This window comes from Mustela erminea, chromosome 6 (genome assembly GCF_009829155.1).
Source record: "Mustela erminea isolate mMusErm1 chromosome 6, mMusErm1.Pri, whole genome shotgun sequence".
NCBI classification, from domain to species: Eukaryota; Metazoa; Chordata; class Mammalia; order Carnivora; family Mustelidae; genus Mustela; species Mustela erminea.
The window spans coordinates 109,130,008-109,141,257 of NC_045619.1; the positions used below are offsets into that span (position 1 = coordinate 109,130,008).

General features: G+C 44.6%; 1 protein-coding gene across 2 annotated transcripts; it reads left to right on the top strand.

Annotated features, from left to right (window-relative positions):
* The first annotated feature begins 1,953 nt into the window (after positions 1-1,953).
* PEX26 (peroxisomal biogenesis factor 26) lies at positions 1,954-10,912 on the top strand. 2 transcript variants are annotated; one of them, XM_032349289.1, is made up of 6 exons: positions 1,954-2,173; positions 2,272-2,625; positions 3,927-4,067; positions 4,544-4,839; positions 6,672-6,818; positions 9,228-10,912. In XM_032349289.1, the coding sequence occupies exons 2-6, from the start codon at positions 2,375-2,377 to the stop codon at positions 9,326-9,328; spliced, it is 936 nt and encodes a 311-aa protein (XP_032205180.1). In that variant the 5' UTR covers positions 1,954-2,173; positions 2,272-2,374; the 3' UTR covers positions 9,329-10,912. The 2 variants fall into 2 exon arrangements, with proteins under 2 accessions (XP_032205180.1, XP_032205181.1); XM_032349290.1 differs by having other exon boundaries at positions 1,954-2,138.
* The last annotated feature ends 338 nt before the right edge of the window (positions 10,913-11,250 follow it).

Consider the following 11,250-nt stretch of genomic DNA (forward strand, 5'->3'; position numbering starts at 1 on the left):
AGTGCAATAATAATAAAATATGAGTTAGAGCTGATAAAATATGTTGGTAACTTGATTCTCAGACTGAAGCACACTTTCCAGGGATCTCTGTTTTCATCTGGGGTTTTCTGTGTGGGAATGAATACTGGCAGGCAAGGAAGAGAGATGTAGGGTGGAGCTTCTCACAAGCAACCCTGAAGATATGTTGGTCCTAAGGGCAGTGCTCCAAAATGAGTAGTGATCGTGCTGACAGAGCCTGGTCCTGAGCAGAAGGTCCACATTTCTCTTTGTTCTGCTGGCAACCCTGGATTTCCTGTTAGAAGACAAAGTTAAATGTAGAGACCAACTCTACCTCTCCACTGCTGTCATTCCCAATCTCTCCTCTTTATTTCTCCTCAGCATTTATTATCATCTGACATACTATTGTTTGTATTTCACTTGCTTTTTAAAAATGTTATTTTCTTGGGGCTCAGTGAGTTAAATCTCTGCCTTCAGCTCAGGTCATGATCTCAGGGTCCTGGGACCAAGCCCTGCATCAGGCTCTCTGCTCAGCAGGGACTGCAGTACTTAGAATAGGGCCTAGCACTGAGTAGGTGTTCAAAAAGTATTTACAAAGGGGCACCTGCGTGGTTCACTGGGACCTTCGGCTCAGGTCATGATCTCAGGGTCCTGTGATGGAGTTCTGCATCGGGCTTTCTGCTCAGCAGGGAGCCTGCTTCCCTCTCTCTCTGCCTACTTGTGATCTCTGTCAAATAAATAAACAAAATCTTAAAAAAAAAAAGTATTTACAGAGTAAGTGAAGTCCTGACTTCATCACCTTATACGGTTACAGGGTCCATACTTCTCCTTCCTCAGAGTTTGATGGATTTCATGTTTCTGCCTCAGCTTTCCATGAGGACTTTCTGCAGAGAGCTGAAAGCCCAGCAGATGGGTGTGTCTCTATCTAGTGACAAGGGAAGAGGATATGTGGTACTAACCACCATTTACCCTGTGCCAGGCCTTTCTAATCACCAGAGGAGTAAACAATCCTAGAGAAGCTTTGTGAGGAGTTCAAAAGGTAGGGAACTGAGGAGAAGCTAAAGCTGAGAGAACCTAGTATAAATTCAGCAGCGTCTGGGTGAAGCACATAGTATAATACTAAATGTAATTTATGTATCTGTGTAAATTTATCAAATAATAATTATTGTAGCTCTCTCATTTATTGAATACCTGCTCTGTTCTAGCACTCTATTATACATTGCATTACACACTGTGTGGGTTTGTTTTCACAGTATCTCTATTTTACGAAGCAACGAGGCTCAATGAGCTTATGTATTTATACGAAGCAAGGAGGCTCAAAGAGCTTATGTAACTTGCTTGGGCAATGATTTATACATTCTCTGAATAGAAAGCATAGACTAGCCCTGTCCTGCAGAACAGAATAGTGGTTAAATACACGGCTTTGAGCAAAAATAGCCTTGTTGACTTAGTTTTTGCCACCTCTTGTTGTGGGACCTTCAGCAAATTGCTTAAATAAGCTCCAATGTCCTCACCTGCTAAATGGTGATAACAGTTGTTACCTCCCAGGGTTGAGGGAAGGATTAAATGAGATAGCACAAAAAGCGCTTAGCATAGAGCTAGGCCCCGTAAAGCGCTGCACAAATGTGACTATGCCTGGGAAAGCGGAATATAGAAGGAAAAGTATCCAGCTCTAAAGTTTCCTTTCAGTGCTTTTCCTGCTTTTAGAAGCCTGCTCATAACTTCACCTCCGTTACTGAAATTTCCTCTGCCTTTGCTGGAACTGGTTCGTGAGAGGACCTCCCCATCTCACAACACAGCCTCTGCTTTGTTATTTCCAAAAGCTTTGGTGCCAAATTTGTTTTCTCCAGGGACAGAGACAGTTTCTGTGGCGTGGTATGCTGGGGGTTGTAGTCCGAAATTCCTCCATCTACCTCAAGAAGGCGACTGAGCCAAGAGCCAGAGAACTACAACTTCCAGAGTCCTCCGCGCCATCGGGACGCCATGAGCCTGCAGGGGGCTGCGAGAGCCGGAAGCATGTCGGTTACCTTGTCCCGAGCCTGCAGTGAGCGGCTAGATTCATGAAAAAGAACCTGGAACGGCCCTCCCCGGGGCTAAGTTGGTATCAGTACATGTCGTGGGGCCAGAGAAGATAGAGGCAGGTATTCCAGGGATGTAGCTATTCTGCAAATCTGAGGTGTGAATTGGTTCCCTGTGTTCAGTGTCTTGAGCTGGAGCATCTGCCCGGTTAACAGCCTTTGCCTTAGACATGTCTACTAACTTTTCCTTCCCCAGGACTCGGCTTCGGGAAGGGCTGTGGGCAAGCGTTTGAGGACTGTCGCTCTTCTCCCGGGCCGACGCGGGATATCCCGGAGACCCCGGAGAGGCTGCCACTCTGATGTCTGGAGAAACAGGCCCTAAGCCCAGACTGGCTATGAAGAGTGACTCCTCGACCCCTGCAGCCCCCCTTAAGGGGCTCGGGGCGCCTCTCAGGAGCAGCGAGCCTGTACGCGTCGCCCCGCCTCCGTCGACAGCCGTGGTTCTGCTAGAGGAGGCTGCAGACCTCTTGGTGGTGCACCTGGACTTCCGGGCGGCACTGCAGACCTGCGAACGCGCCTGGCGGAGCTTGGCCAAAGATGATGCGGGCACGTACGTGCTGGGCTCCGTTCATTTCCGGTGATCTTGGGACGGACTCAAAATTTGGGGAGTTCTGTCATTCCCAGATTGCTCATAAGGAGCCCTCTCTGATAAGCTGGTGTGCCCATTCTACAGAGGAGGAAGATGAGGCACTGCCAATGAGGAGGAAGCTGTCAAGTCGGGTAACAGCTTAGTGAAAACCCATAGCCAATTCTTTTCTCCCTATTCCGGTGTAGAGTGGCATGATGGGAAGATAGAATGTCTATTAAGACATTCTAACCCTAATTATTTTGGTAAGCAGGATCAGTAAGCAGGTGGTGGAAGTCCTCTCCTAGGTACAGTCTTCTCCCCCAGGTTGTTCACTTCTGATCTTGGTTGATGAATGGAAGTGGAGTTCAGAGCAGGAGTAGTGTTCTGGGACTGTTGAAGGACTGGATTAAAGTATCAATCTGATGAAAACCTTGGTCCTGCATTGCTCTTTCTAATGCTGTTAGCCTCTTCGGGAAGTTGAGGGAATCATTTCTCTGTGGATAGTAATGTTGATTATGGCTACACTTTAGGGAGGTGGGTTGAATAGTCAAAGCTGACCCCAGAGAAGGATGAACTAGGGAGCCCTGGCTGTGTTTTAGGGGGTTGAGTAGGGCTTGTGGCAGTAAATGCTAGAGGCTGTGATTTGGGGTTCCTGGAGGTACCTCACTTGGTGGTGCTAATAGGCCAGTTGTGAAGTTCCTATACCTACACTCAGGCAGAAACCTTGCTCAATCCCCACTTCTTCACTGAAGCAAACTCTTAGCTCCAGCTCTTTCCACCCACACACCTGTGCTGCATTTCACCTGGGTACAAAGATGTGTGATAGGCAGCAGTTGAGTTGTCTCCAGATTTATAGGAACTTTGAACTCCTGGGGGAAAGGGCAGTTTTCTCTCTGTTGGGGCTAGTAAGACCAGTTGTAATTTGAGCTCCACTTAAATACTAATGGGGAGGATAGAGGTGATGGCTACTGAGTTGGGAACTGTATGGGGGGAATGGTCCCAGGGTGGTGGTGGGAATGGAAACAGGGGAACCATCCATCTTTCTTCCTTTCTTTCTTCCTTTGAGAGTGTGTGAGAGCAGGGGGAGTGGCAGAGGGAGAGGAAAAAATCTCCAGCAGAGTCTACACTGAGCCGAAGCATGGAGCCCGGTGCAGGGCTTGATCCCACAACCCCAAGATCATGACCTGAGCAGAAACCAAGAGTCACCTGTTAACTGACTGAGCCACCTAGGCACCCCTGGAGGGGAACCACTTCTAAACCTGAATTGGTTTTTCTGCTGACAGTTCCTTGGAGGTGAAATGCTCCCTGTGTGTTGTGGGGATCCAGGCCCTGGCAGAAATGAATCGGTGGCAGGAAGTCCTGTCCTGGGTTCTTCAGTATTACCAGGTCCCTGAAAAGCTACCTTCCAAAGTCCTGGAACTATGGTAAGTCCTTGTTCTGATTCACTGGGTCAGTTCAGAAACAAGAGGATTTTCATGTCCTTTTTTGAATCAGTGCCCAGTATCTTTACCCCTTCCCTACCATTTCCCTCTATATCTAACTCTTTCCCTGTTTTTTAAAATTTTTTTAATTAAAAAAAAATTTTTTTTTTTTAAACCTCAAAACCTAGCTATAAAGGATGAGGAAGAGAGAATTTAGGAGTTGGGTAGAGGAAAAGAGGAGGAGGGGGACAGTGGGAATAGGAGATGTGAAGTGGGATGATAGAAGTGGAGTCCTAGCTGACAGAGCTTCTTGCTACTTCCCAAGAATTCCTAATTCTTATCAATATTAGTATCCCATAGGGAAGGCCTGGAGGACACAGGGGAAGGATTGGGTGGGAGAGGGTGGTAGTAATGAGAGGTAAACCGACCATGGAGCACTGAAGGTTCCTTTTTTGAAATTGGATTATTTGGGTTTGCAGTGTTCTTTTATACAGCAAAATGCAAGAGCCTGGAGCTGTGCTGGAAGTGGTCAGTGCCTGGCTGCAAGACCTTGACAATCAGGGCCTTCCAGAATACAGAGCTTTGGCAGAACTTCACCTGTACCGAGTGCTGCTGCCTCTGGGCTGCTTGTCGGAGGCTGAGGAGCTAGTGGTGGGTTGTGCAGCCTTCAGTGAGGAAGAGCGGCTGGACTTACTCCAGGCCATTAGTAAAGCAAGGCAACAGCAGAAACACCAACACTCGGGCACTGAGGAGGCCCAGAAGCTAAACCAGGAAGGTAGGACATTATTCTTTGGTGGCCTCTGTCAAGTGGAGTTGTGGGCTCTCCCTTATACTTCGGGATTATCATGACATTCCTGGGAGCTTGGGAGCAATTATTTGTATGAGTAACTCCCAAATCACAGAATAGGAAACCTGTTGATTGGATTAAAAAGCGAAGCCCTGACCCTCTGTAGCTGGCGGTGGAAGGAGAATCTCTGGGAGGTGTGGCTGAATCTCAGAACCATAATTCTGGTCTCTTTGAAAGCCAACTTCTCCTTCGGGTCCTGTCACTAGATCTCTTGTCTCTATCATGCTAGTCTGAGTGGGATGTTATTCCTTCTTTAAAGGCTGGCCCAAACACAGCTGAGGTATGCTGGGGGATAGCAAAAAAAAAAAAAAAAAAAAAAAAAAAAGCTGACACAGTAACTTGGTAACTTGACTTAGATAAAAATGACTTATCTTCAGCTTGGGCCCCACCACCCAGCCTCCTGTCTGCCTTTACTTCCTAGATCTCCTGGGTATGTTCTTCAGTGATTGATGTTGCCCTTTAAGGGGCAGCCCATCTCTGCCCATTGGAATGCAGTTTCACACAATGGCTTTTTAGGGAAACCATTTTAAACCCAACATCATACACCTGACTTTTATCCTACATGGGATGCCTACATAGGGGTGGGTGTGGGGGTTATTTTGTTGTAAAGGATTTTAAAGGTCCTCTACTTCAGACCCTTCCTCTGGTCTTTGAATTTTTTCCATCCTCTTTTCCACAAGTGATCCTATAGTCTATGCAAGGATAGAAAATTTACTATCTCCAGTAGCATCTCATTCCATGTATGGGCAGTTCTGTAGAGAAGTTCTTCCTGAAATTTAAGTTTTTTTCTTGGTAGTTTTTAGCCACTGTTCTTTGATTTTTCTCTTGGTGTGTACAGAATAGGCCTGATCTTTTTTTTTTTTTTTTTTTTTTTTTTAAATTTGTGTGAGAGAGAGAAAGAATGAGTGAGCACAAGCAGGGAGAGGAGCAGGCAGAGGGAGAACCAGGCTCCCTGCTGAACTGGGAGCCCGATGTGGGACTCAGTCCCAGGACCCTGGGGTCATAACCTGAGCCAAGGGCAGCCGCTTAACCAACTGAGCCACCCAGGTGGCTCCTGAGCAACCCAGGTTGATCCTTTTTTTTTTTTTTTTAATGAAAGTTCTTTAACTATAATCCTGTTCTCCAAAGTGTCTTTTCTTTGTGTGCTACAGAGCATGAACCTGCTGATGTAGAATCCTTTCTTTGAAAACAGGTTATTCGCTTCAGGAATTTCCTGTGGCTACCAAAGCCCTCTGCCCCTCCATCTCCTAGGGAGGAAAGGATGGGGAAAGGGTTTGATGGCAAGTTCAGAGTGTTCTGTCAGGACTTGGCACCACTTGTATTTTAGTTGGTGGTGTTCATATTTACAACCTGAGTTTTGAATTCTTCACTATATATATTAAGTGCCTCTCTGTTTCCTGCATTAATGTGATAATCAAGAACTACTGCTCTTTGTAACTCTCAGTACATATCTTAGGCCAAAATATAAAGAATGCTATAAAATAATATTTAAAAAATACACCAGATATGCCAGGTTTACCTAGCTGAGTAGATGCTGTCTATTAAAACTATCTCCTAAGGAGATGACATTCTAGTGATGTAGTCTGTCCTTAAAATATTTTTGGAGCTTTTGGAATCTTTTTTAGAACCACTTAATGAACTACAGGAGTGAACTAGTGTTGTTACCTTTTGTCAGCTTTCATAATCTTGCTCAAAGCTCAGAGTGGGGGAAGCTGTTTCTCGTGGAGTTACCTGCAGGTATGCGCTATCTCCCTGACCAGGCTCCTTCTCCCACAAGTTCCTGTCACTAATGATACTGCTTCGCCGGCTTTGGGATTCTGCAGTGAGCCACTTCTTCTCCATGCCCTTCAAAAAGAGCCTCTTGGCTGCCTTGATCCTCTGCCTCTTGGTGGTAAGGTTTGATCCAGGTGAGTAATGAAGCCTGTCGTCTTTCCTGCCCTTCCTGGGGAAGGGGCTGTTGAATAGGGGCTGGGCCTGTGAGAGCCCTCCTGGGGATGGAGGCATCTCCTGTCCACTTCTCCCTGAGTCTCTTCCATAAGAAGGGACTGTTGGACGCCAGCAAGAGCCAGCTCAGCCCGCCTGGAAGAGAATAGCCCTGGAGTCCATGAGAGCAGTCTGGAGGAAATTCACTCTATTCCGTTGACCCTTGAACATTGACTTTGAGTCATTGTCATCTACTTTATTGGGAGGGTGAACTCTGACTAGAATGTGAAAATTTAAAAAAAAATTCTTTTTCCTCATCATAATACCTAAAAAAAAATTGTGGTAAATCATAATTGAAATACATGTACATTTTAGAAAATGTAGAAAATAGAGAAAAGCATAAAGAAGAAAACAGAAATCACCTATGAAGTTTGTTATTGTAATAGTTATACTTTCAGTCTTTTTCTATATGGATACAGATGCAATTTTGCATGTTATAAATATCTTTTTTTTTTTTTTTAAGATTTTGTTTATTTGTCAGAGAGAGAGAGTATACACAAGCAGGCAGAGAGGCAGGCAAGGAGCCTAATGCGGGACTCGATCCCAGGAGCAAAGGATCATGACCTGAGCCGAAGGCAGCGGCCCAACCACTGAGCCACCCAGGTGTCCCATGTTATAAATATCTTTTAAAACATGGCTTTAGGTGGCTAAATAATATTCCAATCTGCAGAAACTTCTGTGATTGATTAATAACCCCCTATTGTTGAACATTTTGATTATTTCTTACTCTGTTTTCTGCAGAGCTATGAAGTAGACATGAGTTCCCTAAGTGCTATTTGGGAACAACCCTTGTTATTTCCTGAGAATTAATTCCTCGAAATTAAGTGCTGGACCAAAGATTAAGAGCTCACCCTTTTAGATTTTTATGTTTGTGTGTTACTCTATGTGAGTTACAATCTAATCTTTACTCTTCTCATGAACTTAGACTTAGAATAGAATTATATAACTTTGAAAACTGCAGGAAAAACTGGAAACACTTATTCTAGTCCCTTCCTCCTTTTTTTCATTCTTTTTTTGATCAAGAAACCCAAGAACTAGAGAAAAAAGTAACTAGCCCACGGTCACACAAATAATTTGTCTATTTTTAAAACTGCCAGTTCTTGGGACGCCTAGGTGGCTCAGTTGGTCAAGCATCAGACTCTCGGTTTCAGCTCAGGTCATGATCTCAAGAGTTGTAGGATCCAGCCCCACATGGAGCTCACTTGCGAGCACATGTGCATACATGTTCTCCCTCTCTCAAATAAATAAACAAATCTTTAAAACAAAACAAAAACAAAACCTGCCAGTTCTTGATTTAATCTTTAGGTCTTCCCCATTTTCCCCATTCCCCTTCCTCTTATTTAGTGAGCTTTTTTTTTGCATAGCTCAGAGTTGTCCTTTTCACTTTGCTGAACACTGAGCAGAAATTTTCTCTGAATAGCTCTGTTTGCTTAAGGAAAGCGTCACTTGTAGTTCTCAGGAAAGCTAAGGATAGTTTGTGTTCATTCCTGTCCACTTGCAGACTTCTACTTTGTTCCACAGAGACTTGATAAAAATTTAGATTTTTTTTTTTCCCCCCAGTGGTTCTTGTAAGTCCTGCTCTTCTGAGTGGGAACAGCAAAGGGTAATTTGAATATGCGGCTTGCCCAGCTGCTTGGAGCCTAACCATGCCCTGGCCTGGAGCTGCTGACCCCCAGTGGCAGATTTAACTCATTGCAGTGGTGGTTCTGTGGGAGAGGAGAGCCCGTGATTCGGCAGCAACTAGAACTCTGAAGGAAGGATATAAAAAGAGTAGACTGTCGGTAATTTTCCTTAAAAATAACATTTTTCTTTTTAAGAAAGAAAAAAAATCAGTTAAAAAATCGGTAATAAGGAAAAACTAACCAATCAACTCAGCCCTAATTCTAAAGAGGTAGATTGTACTTTATTTTTAATATAATTAACTTAGGATAAAAATACGAAATACTGTCACTTGACTGCAGGTTGAGAAGGTATGAAAAAGAATGTAGTGAAGTCTCTTCTCAAATTTATCTTCCCAGAGGCAGCCACCATTATCAGTTTGTTTGTGTATGTATCAGAAAGCTAGGCTAAAATATATGTTTTCTTATTCTTAGCAAACTTAAGGTCACTGTAATCCAAGTGAAGAAAATATATCCCAGAGAATATATCCTAGAGAAAGTGAAGGTTTTCGTTATTGTTGGGAAGGGAAGGAAGAGCAAATAACATTAAGCATCAACATATGCTTTAAAAAAATAACCTGTACTTCCATTTCCAAGGGATGGGACTTGAGGCTGAGGGGAAGAAGAGGGGAGTAAAGGCAGGCATATTGACAACAATCTTCCTTCTTCCTGCAGCTTCTCCTTCTTCTTTGCCCTGCCTCTACAAGCTGGCTCAGCTCTTCCATCGGATCCAAGAGGCCATGTTTTCTCTCTACCGGCTTCCTATCCACGATTGAGTGACTTTTCCCATTCCACTCAACCTCTATACTCCCCAGGTCTGCCATGACAGAAGCAGAGTAACTCATCCATGGTGGCCCTCCTATTGCTGGCTGTGGCCCCACAGGGGTGGGGCCAGCCCCAATTCTAGAAAGAGTTGATCCAGTCTGGTGAACTATGTTTTGCTGCCCGAGTGTTCTCCCCTTTGCACCCTAGTTTGGCTGGTGTTGGTAGGTAATGCGGGAACAAAGTAGGGCCAGGGAGCACGAGTCCTCTGGAATAATACTCCCTTATACCAAAGGCCCCTTCTAAAGGAGGGGTTTGGGAAAGGAGAGTATATCCATGAAATATTCCATCTTCTTGGTAAAAGCAAGGGATTGGTTTTTTAGGTCAGAGTGTAATGAAGCTGGAAGTTCAGAAAACTCTGATGGAATGACCTTGGCCTTTCACTTGTGTGGAAAACTTAACCTCTGAAAATTGTCTCACAGGTCAGGCCCTTAGTTAGGCAGAGTGAAGATCTGAGAGGGCCACTTATTTCTCTTCTCTGCTCTTCTCCACCAGATCTGTGGAGAGGAGCATAGAGAAGTTATTTATCAATATACCATTCCTGTGGTTTCGCAGTAGGCTTGAAGCTGCTTGGGTCCTCTCTTTTCATACCAGGACGTGGCTTTCAGAACCACCCAGGTAACTGTTGACAGCAAAGTAAGGCTACTCCGCTCTTCTCACTGGGTAAAGTGATCTTGTTTGGTGCTTCTTGGGCTTCAGCTCAATTTTCCAGGTTGTCAGTGGCCAAGTCCTGCTCTATTACACACTCAGTATTCCTGTGTTCTCTTTCTTCCTTTTAGTTCCTTCTCCCTGCTCTGCAATGGTATTTTTATACTTTGTTTGATGGCTGTCTAACCAGGTTCTGCCTACCCCCTTGGTATATACCATTGCTGGTTCCTCTCCCCTCTTTCTGGGTCCTGTTGTTCTAGTTATAGTCTATTCTTTGTATAATGTGCAAATTTTTCTGCTTGTGTGGCCTTGAAAAGTAGGTCAGCCTTAGAGGCTGATGAGCTGAAAATGGAACTGGGTAATCAGGTGAGCTGGAAGGGATGTATGGAGGGAGTTGGCCAGAGGGGAGATACGGGTTTTGAAGGCAATGAACAATTCATTGTTAGGAGGAGGAGGACACATTGGGGCCATAGCGTTTGGGTATTTGAAATGTTTCAGCGTTTTCTGTCACCAGCCACAAGAATCTTAGAAGTTTCTGTGCAAATAAATGTAAAACACTACTATGCTGTCGGAATTGTAAAAGGATTCCAGCAGGGGCTAGCCTTTTTGAGGCTGAAGGCCAAGCAAACTGCCCCCTGCTGGGTCTTCAGGCGGTGTTGATGCCAGGAATAGAGGAGATGCTTAGTAGTTTCCGAGAGGCGGTTTTTCAGGCCTTCCAAGTCAACAGTTTGTCTTTAGTAAAGCGGGTGGGAAAAATAAAACCCAAACGCCTTTGGGAGGTGAATCCCTAGGGCGTAGTCCACCTCTGTAGGAAACAAATCTGTATTTTTACATACGGACTTTTTTTTTTTTTTTTTAAAGATTTATTTATTTATTTGACAGACAGAGATCACAAGTAGGCAGAGAGGCAGACAGAGAGAGAGGAGGAAGCAGGCTCCCTGCTGAGCAGAGAGCCCAATGTGGGGCTCGATCCCAGGACCCTGGGATCATGACCTGAGCCGAAAGCAGAGGCTTTAACCTACTGAGCCACCATACATACGGACTTTTAAGTAGAGTTAAGAACCCTGAGAAGAGGAAAAGAGACAGGTAAGCCTTGAGATCTGTTGGAATGATTTCTCAAAATGAAAATCTGGTCCCTTTCTCTACCCTAGAAAAAACTCTTTAATGACTTTGCATGCTTCACATGGCATTTCTTCTTAAATTCTTCATGGAATTTAAGGCCCCTTAG

Bases quoted from the DNA above. Each gene is read 5' to 3' on its own strand.
- PEX26 (XM_032349289.1), top strand. From the start codon at position 2,375: ATGTCTGGAGAAACAGGCCCTAAGCCCAGACTGGCTATGAAGAGTGAC. The intron at 2,626-3,926 runs GTACGTGCTGGG...TTCTGCTGACAG, and splicing joins GCCAAAGATGATGCGGGCAC to TTCCTTGGAGGTGAAATGCT. The intron at 4,840-6,671 runs GTAGGACATTAT...CTCCCTGACCAG, and splicing joins CCAGAAGCTAAACCAGGAAG to GCTCCTTCTCCCACAAGTTC.